This window comes from Streptopelia decaocto, assembly GCF_964273445.1.
Source record: "Streptopelia decaocto genome assembly, chromosome: 25".
Classification (NCBI taxonomy): Eukaryota; Metazoa; Chordata; class Aves; order Columbiformes; family Columbidae; genus Streptopelia; species Streptopelia decaocto.
The window spans coordinates 3,270,125-3,291,866 of NC_138680.1; the positions used below are offsets into that span (position 1 = coordinate 3,270,125).

The following is a 21,742-nucleotide window of genomic DNA, read 5'->3' on the forward strand; positions in this document are numbered from 1 at the left end:
AAGCCACGCGACCAGTTTCCTTGCAAACCGCTATAATCCGTGTTTCTTTGGCTTGCAGAACATGAACATCCAGGTGGAGGACATAAGGATCCGGCCCATCCTCGCCACCTACCGCAAGCGGGTGCCTGTCACCGAGGGGTACGTGGAGGTGAAGGACGAGGGGACCTGGAAGCAAATCTGCGACAAGCACTGGACCATGAAAAACTCCCGTGTCGTCTGTGGCATGTTCGGGTTTCCGAGCGAGAGGAAATACAACACCAACGTCTACAAGTAAGAGCAGAGCTTTGCGTGAGACGCGAGTTTCTTTGAACACTCGGGGCCTTGTTCGAAAATGCAAATTGTCAAGTGACACTGGAGACCTTGAGGTGGAAAAACCTCCAACTGCTTCATTCCTTCAGATCAGGTTTTCCTTCTGTGTAAATATTTGAAATGTCAAGCATTTCCCTGAGCAGACAGGAGTCGTTTGATCCTCACCATTCGGGCCGAAGACCTGGTGTGGTATCAATTGTGTTCGATAGGTCCTATGGTAGGAGATGTAGACAGATGTGGGTAAATCTTGTGTTGTTTCCAGCTATAGCGCAGTCATTTCCTTCACCAGTGGGAACTTCAGGTTCTGTGTTGTGTGCAGAGGATGGAACTGAGCAAATTAATTGTACTCTATCAGTAAACCGAGCTGCTGCTTCTGCCTGGACATCTGAGATGCTGCTTTTGTGGGATGATTTCAGTGCTGCTTTTCCTTCCTATAACTGTAGATTGCTTTAACATGAGGGAAGAAAATAGCCATCCATAGGGAGGACGTTGTGTGTTTCAGAGCTGAAAGCTGATCAGTTCGGGCTGTGATTCTTGTTCGTTGAAAGCCAGGAGCTCTGCTCTTCTGTTGCTTCAGCTTGGGTTTTGTCACCAGCCTCCATCACAGACTCGCTTCTTCCTACACTGTTCCCTAGAAACAACACCCTAAAGCAGATGCAATATAGCTTAAGTGAAATTGTCTCGTTGCTTTCCTAGGCTGTGACCCATAGAGCGGGAAAGCATCGAGTGGTTAAGGGGAGAACCGAATTCTCCGTGCAGGAGTTGTGGTTTTCCTGCCTGCTCCCTTTGGCCTCTGCCATCGCTATTTCTGAAAGCTCCTCTGCAACCGTCTGGCCACGTTTCATTTCTTTCATTAGCCAGATCATGATCCATTGAAGAGGTCCTTGGGTTGGAATAGCACAAAGCCTATATAGCAGCACAAAGAATATACAATAACCCGAGTGGAATCCTGTTTTCAAGCTTCCCAGGAAGACGAGCAGTGAATTACTAATTGCTACCAGGTGGTCTCATGTTTTGCCCTGGACATCAGTTTGAGGAGTGTTTGTGCAGAACATCTCCCTCAATCTCAGCTCTGAGATTCCCATCCCCTGCGTCAGAGCAGGAGGGCACAATAAATTACCTCTAGGAAGACCAAGTCGGTTTTTCCTGCTTCTCAGTTGTGGTGTTTCCAAGAAAAGCATTAACTTGAGCAGCTGGAGCCATCTGCCTTAAATCAAAGGGTGCTTGGTAATCGCCCTGTCTCTTGCAATGGTGCATGTAGGGATGGAAAAGCTGAGGCACAGTTGTTCAGCATAATATTCAGCAATGTTGAAAATCCCATTCACTGGAGCTATGAAAGTACAAATACCAGGCTTGGAGATCTCTGCTACCGAGCCGGACAGACGGTGTCCTAAAACCTCCCTCACCTTTACTTGTTTTCATCAAGCAGCGACATCTCACCGGGCTCCTGCGCCCACAAAAAGATATGTTGGAAAATAGACTGATTTTCCCAGGTTGGAAGAAGATGGGATGGCATTTTATTGGAGGGAAAAGCCTTGTAGAACTTTGTCAGCTAGGCGGTTTTGCTTGGCTAGTGTAGTTTAAAAGGCTGCGGTCGTTCTTGGGGCATTTACCTTTGTGCTGGCAGAACTCGGGTCTTGCCCTCCCTAATTTGTCAATCCATTTCTCCCAAGAGCGGATCCTCTCCCGCAGCTGGAGACGGGTTGGAATTGGGTTTCTGCCGGGGGGGCTGCGAGTGTCCCCGTCCCACAGCCCCCGTCCCGCTCCCCACACCCCCCAGCTTTGCGAGCTGATCCCCTGCTCCTGCACAATGGTGGGAGGTGAAATGATTTGCAGATGGATCTCGCTTGAAAGAAAACAACTTAGTTCATTGCTGTCCCGGTGCCAGGGTTTGAGTGCTGAATGTAACCGAGACTCTGCAGTTGACAGCGCGATTTATGTTCGGAAACAAAACAAACCTCAATGTTGTTTCCATGTTCTTGTTAATTCTTCAAAGTGATTTTTATATAAGCACCGTTTGTTAACTCCTCCTCCCGATTCCTGCTCTGATTGAGAAAGCAGAGTAGAATTAAATGCATTTTGTGGATGGAGAGAGTAGAAGCTTGTGACCGGAGATGCCTAAGGCAGAGAGATTGACCCGATGCCTTAATGGTTTGGGCTCCAATTTGACCTGGAATTGGCTAAACTTTCTGTGTTAAAATGTAAATGAGAATGCCCTGAGTTTCTATCCATAGAGATCATCTGTATTCCCTTCTTTTTTCTTTCATATATTTGGTCTGGGGAAATGAGGTGGGGCTTTCTCTGCCTGTTTCTCCCCAGCCTACCAAGGGCTGTTAATACCAACCAGATGTTGATGCCTCCTGAAATTTCCAGGCTGAGGTCATTGTTTGCTATTCTAAGGCATCCCCGCAATTACTTCTCTAAGCCGGGCTGTGTTTCTTGTCTGCTTTGAGTCCGCGGAGCATTCTGCACATTCTGCCTGCATCCTCCCTGGCTTTACTTTTCCATTTTTTTTAATTTTTATCCCCACTTTGTATTTCTTATTCATTTTCTGTCCATTCAGGGTCCCTGACACCTGGTTTGGCGGATTTGGAGTTTGACAGCCGGTGTTTTACCCCCAAGACAGGCAGGGTTTCGGTCGCTGCTCTATGGGGTGGATCTCAGCCCTGCTCCATCCTCCATCCTTCAGCTCAGCTTTGCTCCCAGCACATGATGCAGTTGCATCTCTATCTCCACACCAGCTGTATTTGGCCATAACCCCAACCCAGAGGAATTTGCTTCCAGAAGGGATAAATCAGTGGCCGTGAGCCATATGAGCTTGTCAGCAAAGCTTAGCAAGCAGAGGGGAGAAGATGGTCCCATTGAGCAGCTGGGACTGTCCAAATTAGCCCACACAGGACCCCCAAAGAGCATCAGTGGGAAAAACTTGCCCTGTCCGCTTTATTTCCAAACCTTTGGGAAGCTCTTTGTCCCTTCCCCAGATGCTGCCCAGGCTCCCTGTCCTGCAGTTAATCCCTATTTGGTGCTGCTTTTTTTCCAGGCAAGTTCCCCACACCTCGCTGTGCCATTTATCACGGCTGATCCTGGGAGCAGCCGGGCTGCGTGGCAGCTGCTCCTGGAGCAGAGCAGCCCAGGGACCTCGCAAAGCCACGTCAAACATCGCGCAGGGCGTCGCCTCCTCTGCGCCGCCTTTTCAACTTCTAGCATTTCCCTTTTGGTAACGATGTGACCCATATTTCATTGACTATTTTAGGTCCGATAGACTCATCCGACAACACAGTTAGGATGAAGCTGGATTACTTTATTTTCTGGTTTATCACACATGCCCTTTCCCCCTCAGGAGTCCCTGGAGCCACTCCAGGCAAGCGCTACGTTTTGGGAAGCAGAAGCAGCAACCGCTGCCAATCTCCTCTGCTGTGAACTTGTCATCAAGGGAATTGCTCTCGCTCTCGGAAATTGCTTTCAGGCCCACGGTTGTTAACACCGCAGCTTTGAGAGATGCCGAAGGGCCGTGGGTTTTCTTCCCAATCTGCCGTCGTCTTCTCCCAGCTGATCGGTGGTGGCCGGCAAAGAGCAGAGCTCGAGTACAGGACAGAGCTTTTGGGGGGCTCTGCACTCCAAACTCACCCACCTTCATTTGCACAGGCCCTGTTTGTACACTGTGATTTTAATTAACTCATCTCTGACCCCTACATAACGTAGATCTCTATTATGTGCATATTTGTTGCTCTAGCTGCACTGTTGATCCACGCTCTGATTTTTAGCTTAAGGAGATGACTTATTAACTCCCAAGTGTGACACCTTAACAGAGACTCATTGTGTGTATGAGCAAATAACGTCATTCAACCCTCATTTCATTTCAAGGCATTTTTTTCCCAAATGGAGCCACATCAGTGCAGCTTTTATGGATTCCTGTTCTCTTTTATTCCTTCAAGGATGTTTGCCAGCAGAAGGAAGCAGCATTACTGGCCGTACTCGATGGACTGCAGTGGGAACGAAGCTCACATCTCCAGCTGCAAACTGGGCAACCACCTCAACGTGGACGCGGGGAAGAACGTGACGTGCGAGGACGGGATGCCCGCTGTCGTCAGCTGCGTCCCCGGACGCGCCTTCGCCCCCAGCAGCCACAGCGGCTTCCGAAAAGCCTTCAGGCAAGAGGTGAGCAGAGATTAAACAACCTCTCGAGCAGGAAAAGCCAAGGAGTGTAACTATTCACCGTGAGTTATCAGGCCTGAACATATGTCTGCATGTATCACAGTATCACAGTATGTTTGGGATTGGAAGGGACCTCAAAAGCTCATCCAGTCCAATCTCCCTGCTGGAGCAGGAACACCCAGATGAGGTTACACAGGAAGGTGTCCAGGCGGGTTGGAATGTCTGCACAGAAGGAGACTCCACAACCCCCCTGGGCAGCCTGGGCCAGTGTCTGTCACCCTTACTGAGAAGAAGTTTTTTCTCAAATTTAAGTGGAACCTCTTGTGTTCCAGCTTGATCCCATTACCCCTTGTCCTATCATTGATTGCCACCGAGAAGAGCCTGGCTCCATCCTTGTGGCACTCACCCTTTATATATTTACAAACATTAATAAGGTCCCCTCTCAGTCTCCTCCAAACTAAAGAGCCCCAGCTCCCTCAGCCTTTCCTCACACGGGAGATGCTCCACTCCCTTCAGCATCTTTGTTGCCCTGCGCTGGACTCTCTGCAGCAGTTCCCTGTCCTGCTGGAACTGAGGGGCCACAACTGGACACAAGATTCCAGGTGTGGTCTCCCCAGGGCAGAGCAGAGGGGCAGGAGAACCTCTCTGACCTACTGACCACCCCCTTCTAACCCACCCCAGGTCCCATTGGCTTCCTGGCCACAAGGGCCCAGTGCTGGCTCATGGTCACCCTGCTGTCCCCAGGACCCCCAGCTCCCTTTCCCCTACACTGCTCTCTAACATGTAATTTCCCAACCTATACTGGACCCTGGGGTTGTTCCTGCCCAGATGCAGGACTCTACACTTTCCCTTGTTAAATTTCATTAGCCGCAAACCAGACAGTTGTGCCAATGTCCCCTTGTCTTTCTTGCCGAGTTTCTATCCCCGCAAATTCACGGTGCCGTGTTTGTCTATAGGCCCACAATGGTCGAGACCGGCTCGCCGCTGCAGCTGGCGAAGCTGTGAGCAAGTAGTAAGAAAATACGTTTGTCACGTTTCTCTTCGAGCCAGTTGAATTTGTGCCCAGTTGCTGCCGGGCTTTGCTGTTTCACAGCCACTTAAACGCTGCTGGGTCATTTCTCCTGTTGAGGTACGAGGGAAATAAGCTGGTGTTTCCGCTACCCCTGCGTTTCCTGCGAAGAAATGCCCTGAGAAAACAGGAAAACACGGCCTAGAGAAAAGGCTGAATAAGCTCCGTTTGTTTAGTCTAGTGAGGAGAGGGCTGAGTGTAGCGTAAAAACTCTAAGATATGCAAAAAGCTGTTATAAAACGACCCTGGAGTCAAGTTGTTCTCAGTGTCAATGGGGCGACTGAATGCGACAGAACAGCTGAACTTGCAGCAAACGTGTTTTAGGGTGATGCTAGGAGAAGTTTTCCAGCTGTAACTATGTACAGCCTTAGAATGCAGGGCTGATTTTGGAACCTGGAGGCTCTTAATGCTGGGTTAGATGGGTTTTTTGGTGCTGTGGATCTTGGCCTGTAGCTCTGTGACTTTAGGAGCAATGGGCTGTTGCCCTGGTTTGCTCGCCTGGAATCCAGGCTCTTCTCTGCACGAGAGCTTGCAGGATCTAGGCCTCGAAGGTGAAAGATCTTGTAAATCATGACTAATCTTCTGAGCCACACACGCTGCCAAGTAATTCCTTAAGCCTTTGTGTAGGCTTTGGATGTCCTTTTTGTGACCCCAGCCTGGAAAACTGGATATGCTTCCAGTTTTAAAAGCAAAGGGGTTATTTTTTTGTGTCTCTGCACAAACCACATGGGTTTTAGGTGACTTGAATTCCACATTGGTCTCCTCGGTTAACTCAGGACCCTGATCTGGAGATCTGCACAGCAAATGAATCCATCTGGCAACAGGTAGATGGTCTTTTCCAACCAAAGTGATTCTGTGCTGGCTGGCTCAGTGCGGCTCCCAAACCCCAAGAGATACGGGATGGGAGCTGGGTTGGTGAATATCCAGCAGGGTTCTTGTGTGAAGAAAAGCTACTAAATCCAAGCCCTAAAACTGCAGAGAACAAAGACAACTCTTTTCTGCCCGCGAGAAACATCTGTCTACACATCCCATAAGCCTTAGCAGATAAAGATCTCCCATTAACCTTTTGCATTACATGGTGGTTAAGATGCCTCAGGGTAATATTAATACTTTTTGCGCCACAACTTCCCTGTAATATCCTGTAAATAAGATCCGTAAGACGAGGCCGGCGGTCGTAACACCCTTTCTGTGTCTTCCAGCAACCCCTGGTGAGGCTGAAAGGAGGAGCCAACACGGGCGAAGGGCGCGTGGAAGTGCTGAAAAACGGGGAGTGGGGCACGGTTTGCGACGACAACTGGAACCTGGTGTCGGCCAGCGTGGTGTGCCGGGAGCTGGGCTTCGGCAGCGCCAAGGAGGCCATCACGGGCGCCAGGCTCGGCCAAGGTGAGACCTCCACCTCATCCACCTCTAGGAAAACCCTTCCACGTTGCAGGACAGAGCGTATTTTCACTGGGGTGTTCGTTTTGGGGACCAGGAATAGTTTTCTCTACCCTTAATAAGTCTCTTGAGCCCAGGAGCTTGAGGCCGAACTGGAATATGTAACTTAGAACAATCTTGAGATTCCTTGAGAGAAGTCTAGTGATGATGAGTTGAACCTTTCCCTCAGACGTCTGTTTCAGTAATTACCTCTTCATTATCACATCCGTTCCTCTCAAATTCCCTTTAGAAGTTCTCTAGGTCCACATCACGGTGTAAACACATTACTAGAAGGTTCGTGGCAAAAATGGGTCCTGGATCTGGACTTCAAACGCTCTCCAATTTAAGACCAGAACACAAATTTAGCCCATTATAAATAGAAGGGCATTTGAATGGTTCAGAGCCAGGTCTGGGTTTGGATTTCCTGTGTTTGGGAGTTGGTTTCAATCCCAAACTGTGGCGAGTGGCAACTCAAAGCCTAACGCGCGCCCTCACAAACCACCTTCTGATTCACACGCCTTGCTCCCAAAAACCCTGAGGAGAATAACACCAACCAGACCTTCTAGTGTGAGACCAGTATCTTCAGCCCATCATGACTTGGAGCAGGGGAGGGAAAGTACCAACACGTGTAAAGCACAGCGGTGCTGACCGCAATCTGTAAAGCTTCAAAATGTGACCTATGCATTGGATTTGCCAAGAAAATTCTTGCGGTGGGACGCGAGGAGCTGCTGATGTGTTCAGCTGCCTCTAGGAAACAGCAAAATCATCGATGGGGGGGGAAGCGGCTGCCACGTGAGGGGGGAGAACGTGCCGTTCCTGCCGAATCCGCAGCCTGGAAACTCTGAGCAGCCGCTGCCCGTTCCCGCACGCTCGCTTTTCCTTTCTTTTAATGATGAACACCGGCAAAGAGTCATTGCACGCTGTCACAAGCTGTCCTCCGGGATGCTGAGCACTTGCTAACTCCCTTCAGCAGCCGCATTGCTGCGCTCTGGTAGGAAAAGCTGCTCTTTTGGCCCAAATTCACCTCCCGTTGCACAGAGGAGTCTCTAAACTCCGCGTCCATATTTACACTTTGCTTTGTTACGGCTGCATCTCAGTGCATTTGTGTGTTCAAAGGCTGATTTGCAGGACCAGCCTCATCATTGGGGGTTTAATTACGCCCTCTTGTTGCCGTCGGGGTTGTTGGAGTCACAGCTGCCCCAGAGCTCGCTGACTTCTCACACATGCCCGTGCTGTTATGGTTTATTGTCCAAGCAAACGTGTGGATGTCCCCTCTAAATATCAGGGCTCGCCAGGGAGCAGATTCCAGCAAACAGACCCAGCCAAAAGGTCATAATTTGTGAATTCCTCCAGCTGAAGTTTGTAAATTATGTAACAAGGAAACTTGGCTTTTTCTCTGTTCCTTGCACGCTGGAGTGCCAGAGACTACTGGAAAGAATGTAACGGTAGAATTATTAATAATAACCTTGCAGCTTTTTATTTTTACAAGAAATCACTGGAGTTTTTTCAGGATCACGGTGTTTTGAATGCTAGAGGCCCGCGTGATGTCTGCGATGTATTAATAAGCTGTCACTGGGTATTTCTTCACCACATGGTAGCACGGGCAGAAGGTAAGGACCCTTTCCTTCTTTTCCTCCCCTAGGCATGGGTCCGATTCATCTCAACGAAATCGACTGCACGGGCTTTGAAAAATCCCTCACGGACTGCAAATTCAACACGGAGTCGCAGGGTTGTAACCACGAGGAAGACGCTGCCGTGAGATGCAACGTCCCAGCCATGGGTTTCCAGAATCAGGTGAGAACCCAAATTAAACCTGTGAGCGCGGCGAGGGGGTTTCACCCTGGAGCAGCGTCTGCCCTCCCGTGCAGTGCAGGGTGGGAATTGCTTCACCTTCCATTTAGATTTTAACATCTGTATTGTATTAGGAGGGCAAATGCTGCCTTTTTGTATTGAGCTTTGAGCTCTTTCACCCATTTATAAGCCCCCAAAGGGGTCTTTGAGCGCTGAGCTGGGCTTTCTGGGCTCAACGACTTCAACCACAAGCCTTGAGAAGACCCCGAGCGCCGCTTGCCCGACTGTTGCCCCTTCCCTATGAAGTTTGTGATGATGTTTATTGACGTTTTACGCCCTGCAGCTGCGTCTGAGCGGCGGCCGCAACCCGTACGAGGGCCGGGTGGAGGTTTTGGCGGAACGCAACGGCACGTTGAGGTGGGGGACGGTCTGCAGCGAGAACTGGGGCACGGTGGAGGCCATGGTGGTGTGTCGGCAGCTGGGCCTGGGCTTCGCCAGCCATGCCTTCCAGGTGCGTCCCCATTCCCTCCCATGCCTGTGTTGCAGATATTCGGTCGGGTAGGTGCTGCTGGAGGAGGGGGAAAGCTTTTTTATTCAGAATACAAACCACAAACCACAGCGTTCAGCTTCAAGGCGATAGCTGGAGGGACCCTGGTTAAAAACTCATTGCACAACAGCAACTGGGGGGAACCCAGAGCAGAAGGAGCTTGTTTTAGGCTCAGCTTTCCTGGGAAGTCCGACTCCCTTAGACCTGGTCGAGCTGGTGGCTTTGTGCACTTTATTGTCCCTCCCCGAGCTAGTGAAGAGTTGAAGCCAAGTTTAACCCAGTGTCAAATCACTCGAAAACGATTTGATTTTGCCCCTGCAGTTACTTCTCGGTACACTGGTGTGGGGTGCAGCCGTATGCATTTCTTGCTCCTCTAACAACAAATGCCCTAAACCCTCCCTGCTTGCACACAACTAAGAATGGCCCTTAATAAAGGCATGAAAGCTTCCAACTAACGAGCCTGCGATAACCACAAAGGAATAAAGTGTTCTTTCCCAGCGCAGTGAATGGCAGAATGGAGGAAAGCAAGAGGCAACGGGGAGAGCTGGAAGAGGGAAAGCAACAGCTTCCCACCCAGTTCCCAGCTGGATAAATGGCTGGATAAGCAGCTGGTGTAGGCAAATAATCGTGGTGTCAGATATTCTTCTGTACTGACACATCCCTCAAGGGTCACAACGTGAAAGAGGGGCAGGCAGAGCTAGGTGTGATGGTAGATTTTTTGAAAGGAAATATATAACCTCTGGGTCTTTATTGTGGTTTGCAGACGCTGGGAAAATTAAGGTTTTGGCTCCTAAAATAAACTGGTTTCTCCCTAGGACAAAGTAATCCCCTGCCAGAGCTTGCTGTGGAAATGCAGCCCCTTGATGAGGCATTTCAACTGAAAATCAGCCATTGCCAGCAGCTTTGGGGAAACAGCCACTGAACAAATAAACTGCATGTGTGTTTATGTAGATGGAAACCCGCACACAGAAAACAGCCTTAGATCAGTTCTGGAAGGAAAACTATTTTCCCCAAACAATTTCCGGAAATCGAAAACTTGGGCAAACGAGCCCAATGTGGTCATGGAGAGCAGAGCCTGTCCCCGTTCCCCCAGCTCTGCTGTATTTTCCTGCCTGCTCGGTGCTCGGATGCAGCCGGTTCTGCTGATAAACCCAGTGAGGATTCTCCTCTCTGCCCAGTGCCTGCTGGTTTTGTGTTGGGATGAACAATAAGGCCCCAAAATGCCTCAAAACCTCAGCATCCCGGGGCTGGTGGGTGCGTGTTGAGAAAGCACGGGAGACCGTAGGCAGATGGTTATGACTCCGCCTGGAGATGAGTTTGTCTTTAAGCAATGACCAAGCCAGGATCCAGGAAGGACACACTGGGACTGTGGGCAGGCAGATTCCAAGCGTTTTAGCTGTTTTCCATGGATCTGCAGGTCCCCAAGGGACACAGCGAGGTCGGGGAGCTGGGAGGTAGGATGCTGGAGCTGCCCAAGCCGCTATCGAGGCGATTCCCCTATTCAAGCTGATTCCTCCAGCTGATTGACTCATATAAGTGCTGAGGATAGCCAAATCCGCTCAACACTTGCCTTTCCAGCTGCCTGGCTCTGTTGACATAGCCCTGAGAGCCCAGCAAGAAACAAGACATTTTTTCCTGTAGCCGAGACTGCTGGTATTTAGAACAGAAAAGGCCCTTATGCGTATCCCGGCTGCACCAGCTACAGGAGCATAAAGCTACACTGTGTAGAACAGGGCGGCCCTGTGTGTGTGTGTGCAAAGAGTGTTGCTAACGGAGCTCACAAACAGCCTGTAGCGATGGTACAGATGGGGTTTCTTTTCCTGAAAACGTGCTCCAAGTTTTGACACTAAAAGATCATATGATGATTCTTCTTCTGCTGCTGCTGCTTCTTCTATTTCTTCTTCTTCTATTTCTTCTTCTTCTATTTCTTCTTCTTCTATTTCTTCTTCTTCTATTTCTTCTTCTTCTATTTCTTCTTCTTCTATTTCTTCTTCTTCTATTTCTTCTTCTTCTATTTCTTCTTCTTCTATTTCTTCTTCTTCTATTTCTTCTTCTTCTATTTCTTCTTCTTCTATTTCTTCTTCTTCTATTTCTTCTTCTTCTATTTCTTCCTTTCTCCCAAGCTTTGCAGTTGCAGCTTCATCAGGGTTTAGCACACTTAATTTTGGGGGTGGTGTTATGCTGTGAGTTAATTTTCTGACATTCCCACAGGTTTTGCAGAAGCGGGTGATGAAGATGAGTAGTGAGCAGGGTTTGAACATTTGTGAATCCCCGCTCAGAACCAAGAGATGCAGACCCTGTTAGTCCTGGTGCTCCTCCAATGCCTCATTTCCACCAGCATTTCCAGCACAGCTGTTAATTCTGCCTCCCCCCCCGTGCAAGCAGCCATTCTGGCATTACTTGTAGCCCTCCCAAGTGCACAGATGTCACAAGACAGATGTGATTTAATTGCCGGGCATCTCTCCCAAAGGCACAGCCTAAGTGACTTAAAACAGCCCAAGGATGGACAGAGCAGGGTGGAAAAGTGACTTCACAGCTGGATTAAAAACAAGCAGAGATTTAAACCAGCTCAGAAACAAGGAGAGAGATTTGCTTAACACTAGTAAGATGGTCAGGGCAGGGAACATGGTTTTAATCCCAGTCTTAGCTTTTTGCTTAAACAGGCTCGGGCTCATTCCATGAATTTCCAGCATCCTTTGGCAACATCCATCTCCTTGATAGTGTTGGCTCTTGCGTTGATCTTTGCCGGGGGAGCAAAGCAAGTTACGGGGAGGTGAATATTCCCCCTGCAGTCCTCTAAACACTAACAAGCGTGTGAAATGCCCTTTTTTCTGCCCAGGAAACCTGGTACTGGCACGGGGACGTCAGCGCTGACAACGTGGTCATGAGCGGCGTCAAGTGTTCGGGGACGGAGATGTCCCTGGCCCACTGCCGTCACGATGGAGCCCACGTCTCCTGTCCCAGAGGAGGCGGTCGCTTCGGTGCTGGTGTGTCCTGCTCCGAGAGTGAGTAACGTGGGGTTTATTTGATTTTTGCATAAGTGTTTGCCCTGAGATGGGAGAAAGGGGGGTGGCCTTGGATATAGAATCATAGGATCATTTTGGTTGGAAGAGACTCTTAAGATTATCAAGTCCACCCATTCCCAAGCCCCTGGCACTGCCCCACGTCCCTGAGAACTTCATCTCCGCGTCTGTCCAACCCTCCGGGGATGGTGACTCCAGCACTGCCCTGGGCAGCCTGTTCCAATGCCCCACAGCCCTTTGGGGAAGAAATGATCCCAAATTTCCAACCTCAACCTCCCCTGGTGCAACTTGAGGCCGTTTCCTCTCATCCTGTTGCTTGTTCGAGGCCAAAACAGCGGCAAATTCCTGCTGATGGGGCTGAGAAATGACGCAAGGAATGGGCTGCATCTCTGGCAGGCACTTGTGGGGTATTTTTAGCAGCTTATCAATTAATTTCAAACCTTCTTTCCCCCAAACCAGCTGCCCCGGACCTGGTGCTCAACGCGGAGCTGGTGGAGCAGACGGCGTACCTGGAGGACCGGCCCATGTTCATGCTGCAGTGCGCGCTGGAGGAGAACTGCCTGGCCAGCTCCGCCGCCAACACCTCAGTCACCTCGGGCTACCGGCGCCTGCTGCGCTTCTCCTCCCAGATCCACAACAACGGCCAGTCCGACTTCCGCCCCAAAAACGGCCGCCACGCCTGGGTCTGGCACGACTGTCACCGGTGAGCGCCGCGAAAATCGGGTCGGTGCGGTCGGCGCCTCTTCCGTCCCTCTCTGCTGACCACCGGGGTGTTTTGCTGCGTTAGGGCAGCTGGGATGCTCTGATGGCAGAAAACCAGCTTATTACTGTAGGAATTATAATATGGAATGGTATGTGATGTGCAGCTCTCATTGGGAGCACATGGGGATATGCATATATGCCTATGGACCTGCTGTGTGCGGGAAGGTGCGGCCATCTGAGCCAATTCCCTCACCTGGGAAAGGACCCAAGAACACACTGTAATTCGGCTTTTTTTACAAAAATGCATCTCGACCCCACTTAAACTGTGTACAGCTGGGAGACTGTGCTGTGCTTATTTCTGACAAACAGTAAATTCTCCCCCAGAAACGCATCATTTTTCAGGGGGAAGCCGGTAGTTTCTGCCAAAGTAAATCAGAAAGAGGAGAGGGAGCTGGAACCAAGCCATCCAGATGCTTTCCTTCTGAAATGATAGCTTGTTATACGGTTGATTTTCTCTAATTTGGGGAGCTAAGTGACTCACAGCGCAAAGCTCGTCCTGCTGCTAAGACTTAACGCTTTGTGAAAACATTAGAGCAGCAAATACTCAAATGTAGGAGTCCTTTCTAGTCTCGAGGAGGTGCAGGTATCGCCACATCGCTCTTAAAGCTTCAGATCGTGGCGTGGGGCAAATTCTGGCCACTCTTCCTGCAGACAGGTTGGTTTGTAATATTTGCAGAACTAAAACCTGGGCAGCGCGGAACTGAAGGTAAATAGAAAATAGTGTGTTTAGGGGAGGACGCTTGGACATGTTTCTGCCTTTCTGACCCTGCTGGGGGAAGATTTGGGTACCATGAGGCTTTGGGCACATCGTAGGGTGGTTAAAAAGGCTCGGAGAGACTGGGAAAGCATCAGGGAGATGCCGAGAGCCATCTGGGGGCTTTAAACTGGATTCTGTTTACACAGAGGAGGATGAACTCAGCTCCTCTTCAGTCTTTCCAGTCTGTAAACAGCAGGATGCAAACGCCGCTTTGAATGATTCAGCCATAGTTCAGAAACTGAGTCAGACTTGAGAAACTCCAGTTTTTCTCAGAGACAGCCAAACTAAGCAGCCTCAGAGGCAGCAGCTCAGAATGCCGCTGCTCTCCTCCCTCCATCACTGGGAGCTGCTGTTTGGATGGCTTTGGATGTGCAAGTAGAGCAACAAATGGGAAAGACCTGTAGCAGGGAGTGGAAAGGGATGAACTTTGGGCAGGTGGTGTTTTATTTAGTGTTGTGCTTGCAGGATTTTTTGGTAAGGAGGTGAGAAGAATCTCAGTCTCTAAAGGAAAAATCTCCTCCTCTTCCCTCCTTGCTCCTCCTTTACCTTCTAATTATGTGCACAGGGTGATGCTGCAATGATGGCTGGAAGCTTTTAAGCCATGAGTATTTTTAGAGCTGGAAAGGAGGATTTTTGCACCGTTTTCTCCCTTTTTGTTTTTTTAAACTCCTAAGCAACGCCTTTTGAATTAAGCTCTGTCTGTGCAGTTGCACCACTCAGAGCTGCGGTCTCTACTTTGCTAGTCTGGGGTTTACAGCCCAAATTATGTGCTCCAGCCTAACTTGCCGTGCCCAGGAGTGCTGGAGCGCTCCTGCTCGCAGCCCGAGCCGCGTTGACACTAACACGTCCCCATTTAAAATGATGAGACGTCTCATGTGTGAACCCAGCTGTCAGATTGTTTAGATCTGAGCGGGGCGAGTGCCGAGAGAAGCTGGTTCCATCTGTTGTTAGTTTGCTGCCAATAAATTTACATTCCGCTGCTTCAAAGGCAATATATAAATACAAATAGCCAGGTTGCCGGTCTGGGTACGTCCAGCTCTGTTTGCAAGGAGAAATACTTCTCGTTTTGGTAAGTGATGGGGCTGCTAGAAATGATGACCTGGCTGGTGATGGCTTTGATTGTATTACTTCTCTTCCTTCCGTTATCCTGGGACAACTGGGGCTCTTCATGAAACAGCTTTAGCACTTGATATAGAAACAAATATCCCGGCCAGGAGCCAGCACGGGCGATGATGCCCAGGGGAATATTTCCTGGCTGTGATTTCTCTCTCGGTATTTACCCCCGTGGCGATGGGGGCGGGAGGTGAAATTCCTGGCGCGAGGGATGAAACAGCACAAAGAGTCAACTCCGGGCTGTACAAATCCAAATCTCTGCTGGGACAGCCTGTTAGACCTGGTAATGATGATAAAGAGGTGTGTGTGTTTTCCCTAAAGCTCCTTCTCTCTGTGCCTCGCAGGCATTACCACAGCATGGAGGTTTTTACCCACTACGACCTGCTGAACCTCAACGGAACCAAGGTGGCCGAGGGACACAAAGCCAGTTTCTGCCTGGAGGACACCGAGTGCGAAGCAGGTTTGCCAGAGCCCTTTGTGCTGGGAATTTATTGCTGATTTTGGGTGGGGAATAACCTGATGAAATTTAACAAGGGAAAGTGTAGAGTCCTGCATCTGGGCAGGAACAACCCCAGGTTCCAGTATAGGTTGGGAAATTACATATTAGAGAGCAGCGTAGGGGAAAGGGACCTGGGGATCCTGGGGACAGCAGGGTGACCATGAGCCAGCACTGGGCCCTTGTGGCCAGGAAGCCAATGGGACCTGGGGTGGGTTAGAAGGGGGTGGTCAGTAGGTCAGAGAGGTTCTCCTGCCCCTCTGCTCTGCCCTGGGGAGACCACACCTGGAATACTTTGTCCAGTTGTGGCCCCTCAGTTCCAGCAGGACAGGGAACTGCTGCAGAGAGTCCAGCGCAGGGCAACAAAGATGCTGAAGGGAGTGGAGCATCTCCCGGGTGAGGAAAGGCTGAGGGAGCTGGGGCTCTTTAGTTTGGAGAAGAGGAGACTAAGGGGGGACCTTATTAATGTTTATAAATATATAAAGGGGGAGTGTCAGGAGGATGGAGCCAGGCTCTTCTCGGTGGCAAACAATGATAGGACAAGGGGTAATGGGATCAAGCTGGAACACAAAAGGTTCCCCTTAAATTTGAGAAGAAACTTCTTCCTGGTGAGGGTGGCAGAGCCTGGCCCAGGCTGCCCAGGGGGTTGTGGAGTCTCCTTCTGTGCAGACATTCCAACCCGCCTGGACACCTTCCTGTGTAACCTCAGCTGGGTGTTCCTGCTCCATGGGGGGATTGCACTGGATGAGCTTTTGAGGTCCCTTCCAATCCCAAACATACTGTGATTTTAGGTTTTCAGACCTCAGCTCTTACACTGAACTACGCTGAAAACCTAAATGTGCTTTTGCTGATTCCTATTAAGTGGTAAATTCCAAGATGTGCCTCTGGGTGATGAGGTGCAGAAGGTGGCAGCTCCCCCCGTGCAGTTAAGCAGTACATATATTTTCATACCAGACATCAAGCAAAAACGCTGTTGTACTAAATCTCATCCAAAATCCTGTGCCCTGGAGCTTCTCACTCTCTACAGGAGCTGGAGAACAACATGCCCAAGGGTGGGAAATGCCACTGTGGATCCAACGCTTTTTGCCATTAACTCTTCCCTTTTAGATGTGCAAAAACAGTACGAATGCGCCAATTTTGGTGAACAAGGCATCACGGTGGGGTGCTGGGACGTGTACCGGCACGACATCGACTGCCAGTGGATCGATATCACCGACGTCCCCCCGGGCGATTACCTCTTCCAGGTAGGGGAGAAAAGGCACATTTGTGACGCTGCCATTGCTTTGCTCTTATCCATTAGGAACAGGTAACCAGCGGGTTTATTTGTACACCTACAGTCATATAAAGTTATGATTGCAAAGGGATTCTATTCCCCAGATACCTAAAAGCTAAAGAATTACCTAAGATGACAAAGTCTTACCAGATCACGTACTTTCCCAAGTGAAAAATCTTTGGAAATCTGCATCTAGCTAATATTTGTACGAAGTTTTTGAGCTGTTTGTAAACAACTCACTGCATTTGTGTATAAATAGGGCTATTTTCATGGTGTTTGCATGAGGAGTTAAGACTGTGCCTCCAGTCTGCTTAGTGCCAGTGGGTGGAGAGGGGAGAATTATTTAGCTCTAAAACCAGCCAGTTAATAGGAATTATTGTTGTCTGTGCTGCATGCAAAAGCTGATTCTCAGTCTGGCTGAAGTGTCATATCTAGTCCACCTTTACATAACTCAATGCTGTGTTTCTCCATCACTCCCCAGGTTGTCATCAACCCCAACTACGAAGTTGCTGAATCCGATTACTCGAACAACGTGATGAAGTGCAGGAGCCGGTACGACGGGCAGCGCATCTGGATGTACAACTGCCACATAGGTGAGAGCTGCTCCTGCAGGGGAAGGGTTCATGGTCTTTGAGGAGTGTTTTTCCTGAGAAGAATCCATGTAACCACTGATTTTTTTATCCTATTAATTGCTTGGGGTTATTTAAGAAAATACTTGCGTGTCGTGCTTCAGACTGCGACCTAGTTCAGAAAAGCCAAACCCGCTTAATCTGGATGAACAGGCGCTTAAGTGTTGGATGGGTTCTCCAGCTGAGCTTGAAAATATTTCCATTTAAAAATCGGTGTATTTAGCTTTCTTTTTCTCACCTGATATTTTTAAGCAACCAAAATTAGCAGTGAAATTGAGGGTAGTTTGTAGTTTGGTCCTCCAAATATGTAAGACTAGAAGCAGTAGTCCTGGGACTTGTGGCTGTTCTGGAAGATTTAATTAATGCATAAATTAATTAGGAAAATCGTTGCCCTTCTAAGGGCTCAAAGTGAGGACTTGTCACAGCTGACACACAACTGGGTGTGTTCTCTGCCTTGTGTCGCCAACTCTTTGGCCCCCCCTGCTCATCCTCTCCCTGTTCCGTCCCTCCCCAGGCGGCTCCTTCAGCGACGAGACGGAGCAGAAGTTCGATCACTTCAGCGGACTCACAAATAACAAGGTGTCCACCCGATAGGACGGCGGCGCCTCCCACCCCACTATTTAAAGACGCGAGGTCTCCTGCTTCGGTCATTTCCCTAACCACTGCACACAAAGGAAAGAAAATCAAGCAAACAATCAAACTCTACGTTAGCAAGGTAAATTATTTCCTGAAGGCGCCTTCCTTCCCAGTTTAGGTGCTCAGACCACCGTGTGTCTCTAATTCCAGGCCTAAATACCGCAGTCTTTAGGAGCGGGATTTTAAACTCAGCTCCGTATCTTCGCCGTTCCAACCTTCTCCCTCCACTCGGCAGCACCAGCTTTATTCCCAGACACGGCAAACACAATTTGCCTTTGTTTGGGTCCCACCAACCTGAAGGTGTCTTGACTGTTCATTTTCTCCAAGGCATTAATCTCGGTATCTTTAAGCTCTTTTGACTCAAGCTTGAACGCACCATTGATGCAAACGCCTCCATTTGTGACGCTGCTTCTCGAACACAGCTAATCCTCCGTACCGCCACTGATTACTCCGTTTTAGCAAAGAAATAAAGGGAAAAACCAAGAAAAAAGGAGCAGCTTTTTCTCAGCAGAACAGCATAAAGCATAATTTAATACTCTTGAAACTCTTGTATCCAACAACCAACCCCCAGCACAACTGTTTTCTGCTCCGACCTCCACCGTCGCATCCCAAAGACTTTGCGCATCTCCTGATGATGAGTCCACTGGGCTGGGAAACCCCATTCCACAGTAAGCTATTCGCCCAAAACATCCTATGTGTCTAAATATGACCCTCTAAGCTGGATATTCCCTCCACCTTTCCCTTAAAGGATTTAGTTTAAGGCATCGTATCCTCACTGTACCTTAGAGGTCGCTTCATGGGATCATCATCAGGGTTTGGACCTCCGTAAGTCGCCTTGGAAAGGATTCTTACAGTAGGGAAATTCATCATGGTGCTAAGCGTGCTCCTCTGTTTGTTTGAGGCCACGCGTCGCTACGCATTTTCAGACACTTGAATAAAAACGTTTTACCCAGAGAAAGTGTTTGACATGCCATTTGTGTATTTCTACTCCACGACAGGTTAGGGCCACGTTCGCAATTCCTGGTTCTGAAGGCTTTGGGCTCCCTCTGTGTTTATACAGAAGACTTCTACAAGCAGCTCGTTAAATGAATCATTGTAGCTGCCCATGATAAAACAGGCTGGATAACCCACCTCACAGGGGTGGTGTGAGGCTTCCAGAACGCAGAAGTCTTCTGCTATTCCTGTCATTGATCCAGTGGCATCAAGCAAAGGTTTTGAGCCTGTTTTTCAGTTGGAAAACTCCATTTTGTTCTCCAGATGCAGCAAAAGCTGAGCCTGAGACACACTGGAAGCTCAACTGCTGCTGCCACAATGTGTCTTGGTAACTTCCCTTGCTAAACAAAGCAAGTCAGGCTCTTTAAACACTATGGAAATAAGGGAAAAAAAACCCTGAAAGTCACTTGTGTTGTCAGTTTTGGGGGATATTTTAACAGTAACATTACAACAAAGTAAACACTAAACAGCTTTTTTGACTCTGCAGATGCTCTGTTCTTGCTTACAGCTCCATTTTGGCCAAGGAGATGGAATTCCCTTCATCTAACGCATTTTGTTTTAAATTTATAAAGCAGCCTGACTTTCTGCAAGTGCCCAAGTAACAAGAGCAGGGCGAGACGCTCCCTAATCAAGAGCCCTGAGAGCGCTTGGCTCTTGCGCTCAATATCTCATCAATAATAAACTTCAATGAACTCCCCAAGAGAAACATCCCCCGTGGCAACTCACTGTTCTGCATGCCGTTTAATATCTAGAATATCTTTAGTTTGTTTTTAAAGCCGAGATGATGGTTTATTCCTCTTGGTCCGGGTTTTCGGGCAGGAGCGTTTCGGCGTCCGGCTGCTTGTGCTTCAGCCCCAGCGCCCGCGTCACCAGCCGCTTGGCCACCGCCGTGTCCGTCTGGGGCCGCTCCTTGGCCAGCTGCAGGAGTTCTGGGCGAAAACAGGTGACAAACAGTAATTTAGAGCCTGTTCTGCAACAGGCTTGCGCCTAAACCTTAAGCCTGAGAGACAGAGACAGAAGGGGCCATTTCTATTTGCTTAGGTCCTTCCCAGAATTATAGCACATATATATATATATTTATATATATATAAAATAGCATATTTATATGTCTAAAATACCATATTTATATGTGTGTATATATATATATATATATATAAATATATATATATATATATAGATGTAGTACCCCTTTCAAAATTGAGCAAGCCGCATCTCCGAGAACAAAATGAAGCCGCATTCCAACCAATTCACCCGCGCACAGGCAAGTCTGAGCTCAACTTAAACCAATCAAACCCAGCTCAATCCTTAGTAAGCAGCAAGGAAAAAAGAACCTGAATTGTTAAAAAAATAATAGCTAAATCTATCAGGTGCTTTGGGAAAGCCCTTTGGCCAGTAATCTCTATTTTCTGGCTTGCTACGGTTTTATCTTACACAAAATAAATACGCCAAAACTTTACCAAGTCCGCAATAGTCTGGGTTTGGCAATTATCTAATCATTTATCAGCAACTGTTTGCAAAGTTATTATCCAGTTAGCGATGGGGGCTTTGCTTGCTTTTTGTGAATAAAGGCAGCTTGAAGAAAAAGGGGCAGACTCAAAGCTTGGGAGATTAAACTGCTGCTCTTTCTTAAAGCTCAAAACAAATTAAGGAAGAGGCACTGTCAGCTAATTAAGAGCCAAATTTGTATTTGGAAAAAGAATTTGCTACTTAAAGTAAATACAGAGTTTTACACAACATTCCCCAGAAGTTTATCGTTCCGAATTGTGCCGCTCGGCACCAGCAACGAGAATCAGGAGCGGGAATGAAACCAGATGGAGAATCCAAAGCTAAATCCAATTCTTTGACCTTCCGCTGCGATTCGGCAGCATGAATTCAAACCTCAGGAACTTCTCACTGTGACAGTGTCCAATTAAAGCGTCAACAGCAAAATGTTTCCACCGCAATGTACCGTAGAAATAACAGCGTAGTCGTGTGTTCAAAGCCTCTGCTGCTCCGAGATTCACGGCATTTCTTTACTGTGGCAAGTGTAACTGATTACAGTATGATTTTAAAAGGCAATAAAATAAATCAAACAACGTCACTGGCTGAGCTTCACCGTTTCTTCCTTCACCTGGTACCGAATAGGATGGAATTGCTGTTGGTTTTGTCTCATCTATGATCCATAGCAGAGAAACCTCCTGGGCAGGTTGATGGCAAATGCAAACCCTACACAACAGCGCGCTGTCCTGCAATGCCAATTAAACTACATAAAAATATATATATACGGGCCATTAATATTTATTTCCCCATTTAATTTATCATGGTGACCTTCATAATATAAAAGACTGGCAAGCCAAGAAATAATAGTAATAATAATTAAAGCCTGTCTTACTTGGTCGCTGAAGCGCCTTGATCTTCGACTGCTTCGTTGCGTGGATCAGCGGTCGGATCTTTAAAGCCGAATAACGTCGGCCCAGGGCTTGAGATGCTGCAAAGAACAAAGACGGGTGAATATCGGTGGCTTTAATCATTAAAAAATCAGTCTGTGGTAAAATAACACTGAATAATTGGAGCTTCAGCGGCAGACGCGTTACGGCAAGACTTGGACTAAAATGGCTGGACTGAACTTGGTGGCTTCAATCACACAGAAAGAGGCCCAAGAAACATAAAGGAGAACTCTGTCCTTATTAGACTAAATCCCAAGAAAACAGTGTAAGTTTTTGGGCTGCACATGCTGGATGGGAACTCCTCTTGGGCTGTTTGTCCCCAAAAGAGTCACTTTGGTGTCTGACCC

General features: G+C 48.5%; 2 protein-coding genes across 5 annotated transcripts in view; one reads left to right on the plus strand and one right to left on the minus strand.

Moving 5' to 3' along the window:
• The window catches only part of LOXL2 (lysyl oxidase like 2), a 40,983-nt gene extending 22,657 nt beyond the window's left edge, over positions 1-18,326 (plus strand). For all 4 annotated transcript variants that reach the window (XM_082072448.1, XM_082072450.1, XM_082072449.1 and 1 more), the window contains 11 exons: positions 59-270; positions 4,245-4,467; positions 6,733-6,916; positions 8,592-8,743; positions 9,084-9,251; positions 12,127-12,292; positions 12,770-13,013; positions 15,287-15,402; positions 16,546-16,682; positions 17,193-17,304; positions 17,855-18,326. In XM_082072448.1, coding sequence (XP_081928574.1) covers positions 59-270; positions 4,245-4,467; positions 6,733-6,916; positions 8,592-8,743; positions 9,084-9,251; positions 12,127-12,292; positions 12,770-13,013; positions 15,287-15,402; positions 16,546-16,682; positions 17,193-17,304; positions 17,855-17,934 — 1,794 coding nt within the window. In that variant the 3' untranslated portion in view covers positions 17,935-18,326. The remainder of the gene's footprint in view (positions 1-58; positions 271-4,244; positions 4,468-6,732; positions 6,917-8,591; positions 8,744-9,083; positions 9,252-12,126; positions 12,293-12,769; positions 13,014-15,286; positions 15,403-16,545; positions 16,683-17,192; positions 17,305-17,854) is intronic.
• A 148-nt stretch (positions 18,327-18,474) lies between these two features.
• R3HCC1 (R3H domain and coiled-coil containing 1) overlaps positions 18,475-21,742 on the minus strand; it is a 10,251-nt gene continuing 6,983 nt past the window's right edge. The window contains 2 exon segments of the mRNA XM_082072782.1: positions 18,475-19,898; positions 21,341-21,582. Coding sequence (XP_081928908.1) covers positions 19,759-19,898; positions 21,341-21,582 — 382 coding nt within the window. The 3' untranslated portion in view covers positions 18,475-19,758.